This window comes from Megascapheus bottae, chromosome 11 (genome assembly GCF_031878675.1).
Source record: "Megascapheus bottae isolate mThoBot1 chromosome 11, mThoBot2.hap1, whole genome shotgun sequence".
In the NCBI taxonomy this organism is placed as follows: Eukaryota; Metazoa; Chordata; class Mammalia; order Rodentia; family Geomyidae; genus Megascapheus; species Megascapheus bottae.
Window position 1 is genome coordinate 49,279,887 of NC_143519.1, and position 17,114 is coordinate 49,297,000.

The 17,114-nt window shown below is 40.5% G+C and overlaps 1 protein-coding gene across 6 annotated transcripts in view; it reads left to right on the forward strand.

Annotated features, from left to right (window-relative positions):
- Positions 1-17,114, forward strand: part of Fry (FRY microtubule binding protein) — a 444,403-nt gene that overhangs the window by 265,731 nt on the left and 161,558 nt on the right. For all 6 annotated transcript variants that reach the window (XM_090342230.1, XM_090342231.1, XM_090342232.1 and 3 more), the window contains 4 exons: positions 7,875-8,043; positions 10,648-10,740; positions 10,832-10,930; positions 13,765-13,866. In XM_090342230.1, the coding sequence (XP_090198356.1) occupies positions 7,875-8,043; positions 10,648-10,740; positions 10,832-10,930; positions 13,765-13,866 (463 nt within the window). The remainder of the gene's footprint in view (positions 1-7,874; positions 8,044-10,647; positions 10,741-10,831; positions 10,931-13,764; positions 13,867-17,114) is intronic.

The following is a 17,114-nucleotide window of genomic DNA, read 5'->3' on the forward strand; positions in this document are numbered from 1 at the left end:
GACAACCTTTCTCACATCTTAGTCTCCCTTTCCCTTCTCTCATCCCCGCCCCTCATCTTGTTTTCCCCCCTTCCCTATCTGATTTCAAATAACCAAAAACACATATATACAATATATCAGATAACAAGGTGAAATACTGTAACAATATAAGATAACCAAGAGACAGCAAAAGAGGTGAGAGATAACATAATACATTAAGGACAGCAATCACTCATTATATGGTTTTTGTTTCTATATCCTGGAGGTCCTTTCATTTAGTGTCATACTACATGGCCTTATGTATCTAGGTTTTGTTCTATTGTAAATCTCTGCTAGAAGGGCCCAAGGTTTCTACTGATTATGACAAATGAGGGAAGCCATTGAGCCTATGTTCCTTTGAGTTCTTTGCTCATCTTAACAACCTTTTTCCCCCCCTGACAAACATATGACACTTACGTGGTAGAGGTGGAGAAGGAATTTCTAGAGGGCAGTACACTGATACCAGTGAAAAACATCAAGGTCAAAGGCTGACACAAACATAAATAAAAACTCATCCACAGAGTTATCTGGACCACTGTGCATGAGACTGTATTGTTCTTCTATTCGTTTATGATGATCATTGTGGTTTATGAATCACAGAGGAAAACGGAATAATGCATTTGGGAAAGATTTCTATTGCAATTCAGTAATAAATGTGTTAACATTTAACTGGGTTGGTTGCAGTTACCTGACAACTACTTTGTATTTGTCTACCTCAGTCTTCAAAGAAATGTGAGAAAGGAGGCACTAATATATGTATTTGCTGATTTACCAAGCTGTGAAAATCTCAACCTATTCCTCTGTAATTATCCTACTATAATTCTTATGCTACCATTTGGGAGTTTAATTATGCCAGAAAATGGTCTTTTGTGTTTTCATAGTTTTTGTTTATTATGTAAGACAACACTAGATCCTGTCAAATGACCTTCCTTAGCTACATGGATTATAAATGAATTGAGAGATAATGTTTAGCATCCCAATGTTTCAGGAATTTCCATGTTAGTTTAGATTTATGATCCCCTGAGCCAGTATATTCTACCAATAGTAGTTTGGGGGGGGGGGGTTAATGTTGTTTTTATATTCATGGTGTCAGAATTTGTCCTGATTTTGCAGTCGTTGAATATAAGAAATGTCTCTTGTGTTGGACAATGTTTGGACAGTGTTCTAGTTCTTTCTAGTCACAGATGAACCCTTCAATTTTTGTTTCTAAAGGAGTATCTTTTGCATGACATTCACACATAGTGTTGACTCACAGAACGCAAGTCGTTTGGCCAGCCTGTTCCAGCTGTACCCACACATTCAAATGGCTCATGATATATATGGTCTCACCCAGGCAATTTGGAGTTTACCTTTATTTTGACAGATGAGACAATCTTAAATTAGTATTATATCATGAATTATCACATTACTACTCATTCCTCATAAGCACAGCCATAACTGTTGCTAATGTAGGAAACTACTCCATTTTTTTGTTCTCAGAATGAAAAGAAAACTAAGAATATATGCTCATTTGGTACAATGTGATTATTTTTTTCCTTGTTATAAAATTTGAATAATACAGTTATTCTAAAGATGGGTTGTATGAGAAGCTCCCAGTGAGAATACATAGAAAATATGAAGTTTTCCTCATTATGACTTTGATAACTGAGACTCCATCCTTTCTCCTTCCTCCCTCCCTCCCTCCCTCCCTCTCTTCTCCTCCTCCTCCTCCTCCTCCTCCTCTTCTTCTTCTTCTTCTTCTTCTTCTTCTTCTCCTCCTCCTCCTCCTCCTCCTCCTCCTCCTCCTCCTCCTCCTCCTCCTTCTTCTTCTTCTTCTTCTTCTTCTTCTTCTTCTTCTTCTTCTTCTTCTTCTTCTTCTTCTTCTTCTTCCTCTCTCTCTCTCTCTCTCTCTCTCTCTCTCTCTCTCTCTCTCTCTCTCTCCCTCCTTCTCCCCCTCTCCCCCTCTCTCCCTCTCTCCCTCCCTCCCTCCCTTCCTTCCTCTCTCTCTCTCTCTCTCTCTCTCCCCTCCCTCCCTACCTCCCTACCTAGGTGCTATCTCTGTGCCGTCTTGTGCTTAAGGCTAGTGATCTACCATTTCATCCACATCTCCACTACTGGCTCTTTGGTGGCAAATTGGTGATGAAAGGTCTCATGAACCTAGCCCTGCCCAGGCTAGCTTCAAACCCTGGTCCTCAGATTTCAACCCTCCTGAGTAGCAGCACCCAGCAGATTCACTGGTTTTCATCTCTGCTATTAATAATGCTTCTTACTCTCTGTCATTAACCAGCAAAATTTGGGGGTGAAGTCGTGATTCAAGTGGAGAGGTTTAACTATGAGCAAGGAAGCCAATCAAAGGCAAGAGACCCTGAGTTCAAGCCCCAGTACTAACATAACACATTTCCATGTATATGTATGTACACACACACACTCACTCTCAGAGTGCAGTAAGGTAAATAAACTGAATACAAAGTTTAGCTTTGAAAGGGATTTTGCATCAGCCTGATCAGGTGTCCTCTGCAGACAACTTTGCAGTGGCATCCATGAAGTTATGCAGTGTCTACAGAAAGGCCTCACCACTGGAGGTCAACACACTCACTTAGCTCTTGCACACCTATTGTGTGTCTGATCTAGCCAGAGGAGTCAGACCATCCCCAGTAAATTCAATTAATACATAAGTTCTAGTACGCTGGAGTTCACTCTGTTTTGTCAGGAAGTGTTCCTGTTTCTTTTCTTCCATCGGATGATGGCACTGGCAGGGGGAGTGCCTGCTGCTCCCTCAAGTCACCTCACTTTCAAGTTGCACACTGGCTTTTTAGGCAGTTACTCATGTGCATTAGTTCGCCAAGGATGCTGTAACAAAGTGAAACCGGCAAACAACATGTATTCCCTACCTGCCCAGGATGCTGGAAATCCAAGACGAATGTATTATCAGAAGTGGTTTCCCCTAAGGAGCCCTCCCCCTAGCTTATAGATAGCTACCTTCTCCCTCTGTGCTCTTGTGCTTGTGCGTGCCTGTGCTCTGATTCTACAAGCACTTAAAGGGGCCCCCTGTAAGGACTTATTACTCAATTGCGAAGTACTACTGGCTCACACCTGTTATTCTAGCTATTCAAGGTACTGGGATCAGACGATTGCAGTTCAAAGCCAGCCCTCGTAGGAAAGTCCCTGAGTCTCTTATCTCCAATTAACCACCAAAACAGCCAGCAGTGAGACTATGACTTAAGGAATAGAATGTCAGCCTTAATCAAAAAAAGCTCAGTAATAGCACCTAGGCCCTTAGTTCAAGCCCCTGTATTTACACACGCGCGCGCACACTCACACAGATTTATTAACCTCAATCATTCCTTAGATCCTTGTCTCCAAATCTAATCACACTGCAAGGTTTTGGAAATAAAGACAGTTTGGGAACTAGTATGGCATACTAGTAGGCCTGGGTAGAAACTAGAGAATCCATTTCGAGTTTCCAGATGCTACCCTTCTGGGAAGCAGACTTTGAGAATCACCAGTCAGATAGAATGTACCACATGGAAATTAAGAGCATGGACTCCTAATCTTATCTCCACCACTTATCAGTTGCACAGCTTTATTGGATTATAAAATTCCTGTTTCTTAGAAGGATGTCATAGTCTTGCTCTCTAAAGCCCTATGGAGATGGAGGTGTGATATGTAAGTGAGCTATGCTTGGCTTAGGAAATGCTGGCAATTGCTACTGTGCTACTTCTCATCTTCATCATCGATATTTTCTCTAAGACAGAAGGAAGAATGGTGCCACTGGTGCCTAAGATTTTACTCCAAAATATTCAGGAGTCCATTTTTTGTGGGGGGGAAGGGTTGAAGGTCCTGGGTCTTGAACTCAGGACCTGGGCACTGTCCCTATGCTTTTTTTTTTTTTTTTTTTTTTTTTGCCTATGGCTAGCAATCTACTACTAAGCCACAGCCCCACTTCCAGCTTTTTGGTGATTAATTGGAGATAAGAGTCTCACAGACTTTCCTTTGTCTAGCTGATTTCAATCTATAAGCCTCAGATCTTAGCCTCCTGAGTAGACAGGAGAAGCTAGCAGCTGTGAGCCATCAGCACCCAGCTAAGAGTCCACTTTTACATATTCAAGCTGATGTTATCTGATAACAAATTGTCTTTTTTTCCCCTGGTCCTGGGGCTTGAATTCAGGTCCTGGGCACTGTCCATGAGTCTCTTTGTGTGCTCAAGGCTAGCACTCTACCACTTGAGCTACAGTGCCATTTCTGGGGTTTTCTGAGTAGTTTATTAGACATGAACTTTTTTTTTTCTTTTTTGCCAGTCCTGGGGCCTGAACTCAGGGCCTGGGCACTGTCCTTGGACACATTTTTCTCAAGGCTGGCACTCTGCCACTTGAGCCACAGCACCACTTCCAGCTTTTCTGGTGTATGTGGCACTGAGGAATCGAACCCAGGGCTTCATGCATGCTAGGCAAGCACTCTACCACTAGGCTATGCTCCCAGCCCCTCTCGTGGACTTTTCTGCTCAAGCTGGCTTTAAACCACAATCCTCAGATCTCAGCCTTCTGAGTAGCAAAGATTATAGGGATGAGCTACCTGCATCCAGCTGAGTTTTTTGTCTTTTTTTAATCATATATTTTAATTCTCCCTAATTTTCTCATCTGGAAAATTAATTCATAATTCCTTTGATAGGTTTTACTTATGATCTAAATATACAACTAATACTTTGCCTCTTTTTAACAATATTTAAGATATGTCACAGTGGGTCGACTCAGATTGCTGTGTTGAAGTTGGGTAGAACTCTATGAAATGCCGTTGCTGATTAAAAATTATTTCAAACCAATATTGAAATAAACTGTAGTAACAACCTACTAACAGACTACCTCATTCATAAGGTATTTCTTAAACTTTCTTTAAGCTATTTATTTTCTGCTCTATTCCCTTCTTGAACATGAGTCAGATAATGAGTATATAGGTAGATAGATAGATATTCCTTTTGTACAATGTCATCCCTTCCTTTGTTCTCTACCAATTCCTCACTCCCATCGCCATGAAATCTTTTTAATTGTAAAATATATGTAGCAAACATACACAGAAAAAATGTAAATCATGAAGGTTAACAAATTGTATGAAATGGGAAGTAGAGATGTGGCTCAAGTGGAAAAGAGCCAGCTTCAAATAGACAAGCCAAGAACACCAGGCATCGGTGGCTTATGTCTAGAGTCCTAGCTTCTAAGGAGCTGAGATAGGAGGATTACAGTTCAAACACAACCTTGACGGCAAAGTTCATGAGACTCCTCTGTAGTTAACTACCGAAAAGGTGCAAATGAACCTGTGGTTCAAGTGGTAGAGTGCTAGCCTTGAACAAAAAAGCTTAGGGACAGTGCCTAAGCCCTGATTTTAAGATGCAGCAGGGCCCCCCACCACACACACACACACACACACACACACACACACACACACACACACACTCACACACTCTCACACGCTTGCAAGCTAAAAGGGACTATGAGTTTAAGCTTCAGTACTGGTACGTTCACATATGCATTGTTATAAATGAGCAATTAACATTACGTAAAGACTAGCACTTTATGAAACACATTTGCTGCTTTTTAGTTGTTGACCCTACAGTCTCGCTTTGAGGCATGTGTGTTCACCTTTAACTTTCTAAATGAGGATCATTAACATCTTTCCAGTTATGTGGAGACCGCCAAGTAACAGACCCAAGAAGCGATACAAAGATTTTACAATGTCTTTACCTAAGGTGCAAACCAGCCCTACCTCAGAAGCAATTGGGAGAATTTTTGTGTGTGCATTCCTTTACTTTTAGGAACTTTCTGTAACCCCCACCTTAAGATCTATGCTTAGAAAGAAACTTGGGTGTCATTGTAGTCATGATGTGTAAGCTTTTGCTTTCTTTCAATTTCATTTTTATTATAAAGTTCATGTACATAAGGGTTACAGTTGGTAATAAGTACATTTCTTTTTGAACAGTATTACCTTCTCCCTCCCTCATGTTCTCCCACCATTCCCCCTCCCCAAGTTCATTTCCAAGATAGTATCTGGTGAGTATCGCTGTTGAATTGGTTCAGGCTTGGTCCCATTCTTCCTGTGATTCCTCTTCCTCTCCCCAGTTATTTCTCTTTTTTCTTTCTTTTTTTCACTTGATTTATTCCCTTTTGTCAGTTTTTTTTAAAATTTCTGTATCTGTTGTCTTGTATGTAATTTTTTTCTTTTGCTTTCATACTGTTTTGTGAGAACAGGGATTCTGTTGTCTGGTTTTCATTCATCATATCAAGGGATAAAAAATTCCATATATGTAGCAGATTCCCACTCATTTTTAGATTGTGTGTGTGTGTGTGTGTATGTGTGTGTGTGTATGTGTGTATGTGTATGTTACTGTTTTATACATGTGAAACAAGCACTCTACCCCCTGGATTCTGAAACAGGGCCTTTTTTTCATATATTTTTTATTGTAATTAATAGAAGGGTTACATTATATTTACCAGATAAAAGGTGCATTACTTCACATACATTGATACCCTTTCTCATGTCATGGTCCCCCGCGCTCCTTCCACCCCCGCCACTCATTTGTTTGACCCCTTCCCTATCCAATTTCAAATAACCAATTAAGCATATATACAATATATCAGATAACAAGATGAAATACTGTAACAATATGAAATAACCAAGGGACAGCAAAAGAGATGAGAGATAACAAAGTACATTAAGGACAATCATTCATTATATGGCTTTTGTTTCTATATCCTGGAGGTTCTTGCACTTAGCGTCATACTATATGGCCTTATGTATCTAGGTTTTGTTCTATTGTAAATCTCTGCTAGGAGAGGACAGGGCCTTTTTATGTAGCTCAGTCTACCTTTGAACTCAGCATTCTCCTGACTCTGCCTCCTAAGTGTTGGGCTTATAGGCACACGACATAATGTCCAGCTTTTATTTTTATCTTTCAGCTATTATTTGAATTTTTCCATTACTAGATTTTTTCTGTAACTTAAAAATAAATTTTTCCATCATTATTAAACTAAAATTATAAAAGAACCACAATAGAAAACTCTGGGAATCACTATTGGACTGTTTTGTGACTTATTTGGAATGTAAATCTAAAACGTGTTTGCTGTCACAGTGAAATAGCTGATCTTCAAATGTGAGTGCTTAGATATTCAAAATTGGATAGTTCTGGCCTTCAGTGTATACAGGTATGTAGAGTTTTTTGTTTTGTTTTGTTTTGTTGCTAGTCCTGAGGCTTAGACTCAGGACCTAGGCACTGTCCTTGGGCTTTCCTGAAAGCTAGCACTCTACCACTTGAGCCATAGCACCATTTCCAGCTTTTTCTGTGTATATGATACCAGGGAATTGAGCCCACGGCTTCATGCATGCTAGGCTAGCATTCTACCTCTAGACCACACTCCTGGCCCCTATGCAGGTGTTTTGAAAATAGCTAAAGTCATGGACATGAAGTTGTTTTTTTCTTTTCTTTTTTATTATTATCATTTTGAATTTATTTTATTGCTAGGGTAATGTATATAGGGGTTATAGTTACATACATCGGGTAGTGGGTACATTACTTCTCGCACATTGATACCCGTTCTCATGTCTTAGACGTGAAGCTTTTGTCTGCTCAGTTTAAGAGCTAAACTGAGTGGATCTAAGTAACAGTGGAACTACTCTCTAGTGTAAGGGAGATGTGAATCAAATAACAGGTCAGAGATGATTGAATTCTGCCAAACCCCAACATTGCATCTCTAGGAAATGATGATTATTGTACTAAAACCAAATTTGTGGGACGTGCCCCACCCACACCCTCAAGCTCTGTTATTGCTGGGTGCTTGAGGCCATCCTCACATTGAGTCTCCTACCTGCCACCTATGCTCTCTTCCTAGGTTCCCCGCTGTCAAGAAGAAATTTATGGCAGAGCTGAAAGAATTACGACACAAAGAACAGAACCCGTATGTGGTACAAAGTATTATCAGCTTGATAATGGGAATGAAATTCTTTCGAATTAAGATGTATCCAGTGGAGGATTTTGAGGCATCTCTTCAGTTTATGCAGGTAACACACTGCATAGGAGAGTTAAGATGTGATGAGTTAGTAATGGCCCACCTGGGAATGTAATCTAATACCTAACATAGGATATTAATATCTATTAGATATGTAATACCAATATCTAATAACCAACATAGGAAAGTTTGACTTACCAGATATTGACCTTACAGTTGTTTGAAAGCAATACATATTCAGTAGAAACCATATTTCAAATTTTCCATTAGTGTCTTTCCCTAGGCTAGTGTTATATGCAGTCCAATCCATAATAATCAGTTTCCTACTCACAGAAGGAAACTACTGATACCTCCATATGCTGTGCCTCTAAGGTGCCACAGAAAGAGAAAGATAATAGGTGCAATTTCCTTTTACAGTATTTCTAACTTGAAACTTACCAAGACTAAACACCATTGTAAACTGAGCAGCATTTAATACTTGAAAATGTAGAGAAAAATCTATGAATCAGTGATTCAGGAAGTGACTCACAAGCAAGTAAGAGAGTTATGGTTAATTTTCATGGTTAAATATCACACCATCTTTGAAGTAAGCCATACAATAGAATTTCTTATTCGTTGACTTGTTTTCCTCTCTTCCATCTATTGGTACATATTTTAAATAAAATATAGCTGTGAGAGAAGTTAAGGGGAAACGGGTAGATGAATGAAGAGAGGAAATGGGAGAATGTATTCATAATATTTCATGCGTATTCAATGAGGCTAGAATTGAGGGGAGCAGTTGGGCTGGGAGAGAGGAGGAGAATGATGAAACGGGTGACATCAGTTAGGATGCATTATAAACTGATTTGCTGAATGGTAACCCTGTTGAATAATTCATAAAATATAATTTAAATATGTAAATAACTTTAAAAATATATACAGGGGGTTGGGAGCATGACCTAGTGGTAGAGTGCTCGCCCTAGCATGCACAAAGCCTTGGTACCACATACACAGAAAAAGCCAGAAGTGGTGTTGATATTTGCTTGAGCATAGATGAACCTTAAAACATGCTGAGGAAAAGAAGCTAGACATGTAACATGAATATATAGCAACATATCGCATGAATCTATTACATGAAATGTCCAGAGTCAGCAAGTCCATACAGACAGAAAGTAGACTGATGGTTGCCTATGGCTCAGGATAAGGGATTGATAGAGAGACTAAAGGTGACTTCTAGGGTATGCAGAGTTGCTTTTAGATTCATTACAAGCTTGTAAATTTGTTTGTGGTGATGGGCATACAACAACGAATATACATAAGTAGATGAAGTAAACTGTATAAATGTTTGAATTGCATGATATGTGAACCATCTACCAGCCAAGCTGATCTGTACTCATGGAGAGTAGGGAAGAGAGAAATGGCCTCCCTCTATCAAATATCTTGAATTTAAATACAAGCACCAGTACTAACCAGCTCTGTGACTTTGGCTAGTGTCTCTTAACCCTGACTTACTTTATCTGAAGGCAGTAAACCCCTCAGTGAGGATGATCTTACTCAACATGGATGAGGCCTTATTTGATATTGACCTATTATAGACCTATGCCTATCCTTAATCAATGGCTATAAAGGATAAAACTAATGTATCCATTAATATATAATCAAATACATGTAGCCTTGAACTCTTGGCTGGAAATAGCACCTTATAGAGCCCATAGTAATTTATTTACATTAGGCCTAGAGGAAAAAGTATCTGGCAGAATTCAGGACAGGCCAAATTACTTATACAATGAGTTCCTGGGCAACCAAAACTATGCTTACATAGACAAGACTTCTTGCCTGAGGAACCATTGGAAGGGTTTCCTTGTCTGAGGTAAAGGGAAACGGTCCAGATTTGCTCATGAAACAACTGGAATAATAAACACACCTCAAATGTCAGGGCAAGCAAGTAAACAGCTCTGTACATGAAGCTGTCAGGCACAGAGCCTAACACAAGTCTGCTGTTTTTCTGCCTCTCTTTTCATGTTGACCTTAGGGGTTGGTGCCTGTGGGTGCCACATGAATCCAGGGCCCCACACAGGGTATATAATCAATAGGTATTTATTAGGAATGAATGAACGATTGAACTCAGTAGATGACTGTGTATCACAGGCATAGATTCTTCATCCTTTTGGTCACATATTTGAAAGGGAAGTAGGAAAAGAAAGAGAAAATAAATCGTTGGGTTCCTTGCAAGAATTTTGATTTTGAAAATTAGTTGTTGTTTGTTGGTTTGTTTTTATTTTTGTGTTGATACTGGGGCTTGAACTCAGGGCCTGAACCTGTCCCATAGCTGTTTTACTCAAGGCTGTTCTTTTTCTACTTGGGCTTCAGCTCCACTTCTAGCTTTTTTGAAAATAGGAGTTTCATAGCCTTTCCCACTTGGGCTAGCTTTGAATCTCAGTCCTCATATGTCAGCCTCCTGAGTAGCTAGAATTATAGGTAAGAACCACTGGTGCCCAACTTAGACTCAGTTCTGAATTCAGTTGTTTGTAACAGATTACAGAATATGTAGTTGGTAGGTATGACTGAATGAGGAGCTATTGACTTTGGTTTGCTTAAATACATTTTACCTGTATATGTCAGTCTAATCTCACACCCTACCTCCTTCCATCCCTTTTTCTTTTCCTTTATTACCTAGGAATGTGCACATTATTTCCTTGAGGTCAAAGATAAAGACATCAAGCATGCTTTGGCTGGGCTTTTTGTGGAAATCCTTGTCCCTGTTGCTGCTGTGAGTTATGTTTTCATTTCTTCTTTAAAGTAGATTACATACTCGGCCTTGTCATGAACAAAAGTGGTCACGTGTTGCATCTCTATTCCAGGCTGTTAAAAATGAAGTCAATGTTCCATGCCTTAGAAACTTTGTGGAAAGCCTCTATGATACCACACTGGAGCTTTCTTCTCGAAAGAAGCATTCCTTGGTAAGCAACTGAGAAAAATCAAAGCACAGATGAAATTTCTGGGCAGAAATGAATGAGTCATGGGACTGGACAGATGGGAGAGTTACCTGAAGTTCCCTCAGAAAATCTCAGCATTTTAGACTCTAGCACTCACATTTAGCATTGGTCCTAAATCACTGCACTAGAAGGAGAAGAGACCATGGGACTTCACTCAGCTCTTCTAATCCTATGGGCCCTGCTGTGTATTTTAAATACTGGCTCAACTTAATTCTTGTTTGAGTTTCTGAGAATTTTCTTTCCTAACCTAGAAGGCTAGAGGGTTTGTATGCATGTGCAGTGCATGTGTGTGCGTCTATCTGTCTGTCTGTCTGTCTGTCTGTCTGTCTGTGTCTCTCTGTCTCTGTGTCTATGTCATTACTGAAGCTTGAACTCAGGACCTAGGCACTGTCCCTAAGTTTTATTGCACACATTTAACACTCCACCACATGATCCACAGCTCCAGTTCTAGGTTTCTGGCGCTTCATTAGACATAAGTTTCATTGGCTTTCATGCCTGAACTGGCTTTGAACTATAGTCCTCAGATGTAAGCAACTAGGCTTACAAACATGAGCCACCAGTGTCCAGTATTAAGGCTAGAATTTTTTTTTGCCAGTCCTGGGCTTGGGCTCAGGGCCTGTGCACTGTCCTTGGACTTTCTCAAGGCTAGAGCTCTACCACTTGAGCCTCAGCACCACTTCCAGCTTTTTTCTATGTATGTGGTACCGTGGAATCGAACCTGGGTCTTCGTGCATGCTAGGCAAGCATTCTACCACTAGGCCAAACTCCCAGCCCTAAGGCTAGAATTTTTAATAAAGGATTTTCCTCTCAATCCCAAAGCCTGTCCTCATACTCAGAATCAAAACTGAACAGGCAGGGAAGAGATGAGAAATATAAAAACAAGGGTATCTGAAGGCTAAAAAATAATTGGAGAGATAATGGTCCTGAAAAGCAGCAGAGACTTTGAGTTGCTGCTCCCTTTTGCTCTCTATGACAAATAAATGAGTTTCTAAACCTGTAGACCAGCTATAATCTTGACAAAATGGCAATAATGAACCAGGATGGCCCAGTTAATTATAAGTATGAATACCATCCTAATGATTTGAGCCTGTCCTCCAAGCTGCTTTATTGGTTTTGGTGACAAATTGGCTCCCTTATCCACCTTCTGTGACAAGTTTATTGTGAAAAGTTTTATGTATGATTCATTTTGAACAAGAAAAAAGGGGCCAGGAGTTTGGCCTACTGATAGAATGCTTGCCTAGCATGCATGAAGACTGGAGTAAGATTCTTCTGTACCACATACACAGAAAAGCCAGAAGTGGTGCTGTGGCTCAATTGGTAGAGCACTAGCCTTGAGGAAAGCCCAAATACAGTGCTCAGGCCCTGAGTTCATGTCCAAGGACTGGCAAAAAAAGGGGGGGGAGAAAGAAAGAAAGAAACAAACAAACAAACCAGGTGCTGGTGGCTCACATCCTACCTACTCAGAAAGCTGAGATTTTAGGATTAAGGTCTGAATCCAGTCTGGGCAGAAAAGTCTCAGAGAGACTTATCTCAGTAACCACTCAAAAACTGTGGCTCAAAGTGGTCAAGAGCTAATCTTGAGCAAAAGACTTGGGGACAGCCCCTAGGCCATGAATTTAAACCCTACAACCAACCAAAACAAAACACCCTGAAAGATTACTGTCCAGCCATTGGTGACTTACCCCTCTAATTCTAGCTGCTCAGGAGGCCGAGATTTAAGGATTGCAGCAGGAAGCCAAATCCATGAGTGAGACTCTAATGTCCAGTTAACCAACAAAATCCAGAAGTAGAACTGTGGCTCAAGTGGTTGAGCACTAGCCTTGAACAACAAAAAGCTCAGGGACGGCACCCAAACCTTGAGTTCAAACCTCAAAAGCAGCACACAAAAAATAAATAATAAAAAGATTACTACTTGCCATTAGAGCTGCATTTAATCTGAACAGTAATTCAGAATCTCTAAAACTAAGCTAATGTAAAGAGGGAACAGCACTAAGCTAATAACTGTGAGTACTGAATCCTGAATCTTGCCCATTGGCCATTGTTTCTTGCTAGTTCAAGTTAAGGCAGGAGCCAGCTACTCTTCTAAGTCTTTACCAATCTTCATTCCTGGGAGACAGTGCCTGTGATTGGCCAAATGGTGACAAGTCCAGCCTGTATATTATTTGGGTGGCTGCCTAGTAGCTTTTCTATCTCCTCCAGTTGGTGTGGGAAACTGGCCCAGATAGTCAGGAAGAGCACAGTAGCACCTCTGTTTATTCGGTTCTAAGCAAATTCCTCCTGTGGTTAAATTTGGCTTGGTAGAATTTACCAAGGCAGCAACATTTTTAGGAATCTTCCTTAATTACGGGAAGGTTGCATGCAAAATAAAATATACACAACAACCTCTAAGACAGGGATAAACGAGTCAAAAGCAAACAGCATTAAAAAAATTTTTAATGTACCTTCCTGCTCTCTTGGTTTTGGATTTCAAGAGTGATCTAAGATGGCGGGTTTGTTTTTTAAAAGTTCTTAAATGAGCACTAAGCTGGTGAGTCATATTTACACATTACTATGTGCACAAAACATATGTATGACTATACCCTGGCCATAGTTCTAGATGGTTCCATCTCCCAGCATTATCAGAAAGCACTTGGAAATGCTCACCCTTCCCAGGCCACCCATGGGGCCTTGTGTTACACAGCATCCTGTTTATTTTGGCCCATCTGAGGCAAAGGGAGGTGGCAAAGCAGTGGGGGGCAATGCATTTCCTGGTTTGTTGAAATGTCAGTCATCCAATGACCTCTGTCCTTTCTTCTCAGGCCTTGTACCCCCTGGTGACCTGTCTCCTGTGTGTCAGTCAGAAACAGCTGTTCCTGAACAGGTGGCACGTTTTCCTTAACAACTGCTTATCTAATCTTAAGGTTAGTATTTGTCGACTCAGCAACAACAAAAATCCTTCATAAAAATTTAACATCTAATTCCTCCCCTCTTACCCTTTCTTTTTGAGACAAGGTCTGGTCATGTTGGCCAGACTGACTTCCAACTTGTAATTCCTCTGCCTTGATAGCTGGGATTATAGATGTGAACCACTGCACTTAGCTTTACCGGACCATACTTAGACTGGCATATGTACTTCTTACTGGAGATGAGAGAATTTTTTTCCCAATTTGGGGAAAATAAATCTATTCCAATAAGGCTCACTTTCACAGTTAGAATTAAACGCTACTCTATATACATTGCTATATTTATATATCTAAATGACTTGATTAGGCTGACCTAAGCTATTTCCTATACTCCATGCTTCCTTCAGTAAACAGTTTAGAAATAAAACTCTGTCCTGTGGAAAGATTGACCTAGTAGAAATGATCAGGGGCCACAAGGTCAGTGCACATGATAGTTCAAGCCACATGAGAGTAATCAATCCTTTTCTGCTGTCAAAGCAGACTGGCATGAGAAACAAAGCTGTGGTCTTTGAGACCAAGGAGACTGCAGGGAAAATAGTTGTCATGATTAGCATCAAAAATGTGCTTTTTTTCATGTGCTTTATCTCTGGGGACCAGTGACTAACACCTATAATTCTAGCTATTCAGGCGACTGAGATCTGAGGATTACAGTTCAAAGCCAGCCTGGGAAGGAAAATTCTATAAGACTCTTATCTTCAATTAATCAACAAACTGGAACTGGATCTATGGCTCAAATGATAGATTGCTAGCTTTGAACCAATAAATTCAGGGATATCACCCAGGCCCTGAGTTCAATACCCTAGGCCTAGTATCAATATTCTCTCTCTCTCTCTCTCTCTCTCTGTCTGTCTCTCTCTCTCTCTCTCTCTCTCTCTCTCTCTCTCTCTCTCTCTCTCTCTCTCTCTCTCTCTCTCTCTCTCTCTCCCTCTCCTCTCTCTCTCTCTGTTGCAAACACACACAGACCTATACACAAAATAGGCTTGATCATTTTGAAGTGGAAAACATGCTTGTAGTGAAAAACTGATTAAACTAAAATGAAAACCCTCTAAAACTACAAACGTTATGTATTTATCACACCCGTGGCCAGTTGTATCCAAAGCCATGTTTCAGTTTCTTTTACCAGTGGGTTGTTGCTTTTTAAATAGTTATTTGTAATAGCTTGGATATGCTTATACATGTTGCTTTGTGTTGTGTTTTTTCCTAAGACATTTTAATTTGGTGAAGTGGTTAGGATTAATTATATTATTTTGGCATTTACTATAATTATACAATAATCTGCATTAGAGCTTGTTTTAAGTACCAGCTCTGACTGGCTCTAAAAGCTGATCGTGAAGATTAGAATCGCTCTTTTTTTTTTTTTTCTTCAAATTGGCAGGGAAATATAATAGCAGGGGAAAGACAATGTAGGTTTTAAGTACTCCAAAAAAAAAAATGCCTGCCTTTCAGGGTTATCAGCTGCTAGTAAATGGTTGCCTTAGTCTTTTGTTTGAGGGCCTAGCCATCTTTCATGCACCCTAAAATACAACCCAATGTCATTGTGAGTATACAATCCACTTTTAAGTTATTAATCCAGTTATTAATTCCAGGATTTGTTTTACATTTGACGCAGATACAAAAATGGACATTTTAAAAGAAAAACAACTAAGAGTAGTATAAATGCAGCTTTCTGGGTCTATTATATTTAATAGGTCTGTGATCATTTTTTTTGTGTGTGTGAGTCATGAACTCTGTTCCTAGATACTGTCCCTGAGCTCTTCAGCTCAAGGCTACCACCCTACCCTTGCGCCAAGCCCCACTTCCCTTTTTTTAGAGGTTAATTGGAGATAAGAGTCTCAGGTCCTTTTGTGCCTGGGCTGGCTTTGAACCTTGATCCTCAGATCTCAGCCTCCTGAGTAGCTATGATTCCAGGTGTGAGCCACCTTGACCAGCTTGTGATCATTTTTTTTTGTTACCATTAAAATATGTGTACTGTTCACTATCCAAAGGCCAAAATTTACTTCTGTGGGCCAACGGAGCTAGAAAGTTTTTTGTCTTTTTTTTTTTTTGGCACTGGGGATCGAACCCAGGACGTTATGCTTGCTAGGCAAACGCTTTGCCACTGAGCTACATCCCAGCCCAGAAGGTTTTTTGTTTGCTTGCTTACTTGTTTGTTTTCTCCATCATTGTTCTTGCTCATAGCAGAGCAGTTTTCCGTGGAACTCAAGAATTATCAAATTGGAATCACGTGTAGTTCTCTGGTCAAAATCTACTGGAAGAATTTAATAAAAGGGTTATAAATGTGGGCTTGGAAGTCGACCATGGATCCCTACACAAACCCTTCACTCATTAGGACTTGGAGTGATTTGGGGTAGCACTGGGGTTTGGAGCCTACAACTTCGTGCTTGCTTGGCAGGCACCCCACCTCCAGTCCTTCTTGGCATTCGTTCATTTTGAGATAGAGCCTGAAATTGGTGCCTGGACCATCCAGGACAATCATCTTCCTGTTTGCTCTTTCCATGAAGCTGGGAGGACAGATACATAGCACCCTACTTAGCCTCTTATTGGCTAAGATGGTATCACACCAACTCTGGGCCCAGGCAGGCCTCAAATGGTGATCCTTCCAACCTCCCCTTCTCATGTAGCTGGGATTTATAGGCATGAGCACCACAAAGAGAAGTGGGTGAGAAATAGTATGTCAAATTGGTGCCGCAGAGAGCCTGAATGAGACTCAGATTCAATGCATTTCATCTGTGTATTTCATGGTTATGTGAGAGTTTAGGCAAGAGGCTAGAAGAGGGGAAGAGGAAGGAAGACAAGTAAATAAAACTGGAGCCTGCTGGGGGCTCACGTCTGTAATCCTAGCTACTAGGAGGCTGAGATCTGAGGACTATAGTTCAAAGCCAGCCTGGGCATGAAAGTCCTTAAGACTCTTTATCTCCAATTAACCACCAGAAAACCAGAAGTGGTTCTGTGGCTCAAAGTGTTAGAGTGTTAGCCTTGAGCTGAAAAGCTTAGGGACAGTGCCCAGGGCCAAAGTTTAAGCCCCAGGAATAACAAAAAAATAAAAACTAGTTATAGAAGGTCGGGAGTTTGGCCTAAAGGTAGAGTGCTTGCCTAGCATGCATGAAGACCCATGTTTGATCCCTCGGTACCACATACATAGAAAAAAGCCAGAAGTGTTGCTGAGTCTCAAGTGGTAGAGCTCTAGCATTAAGAAGGTCCACTGT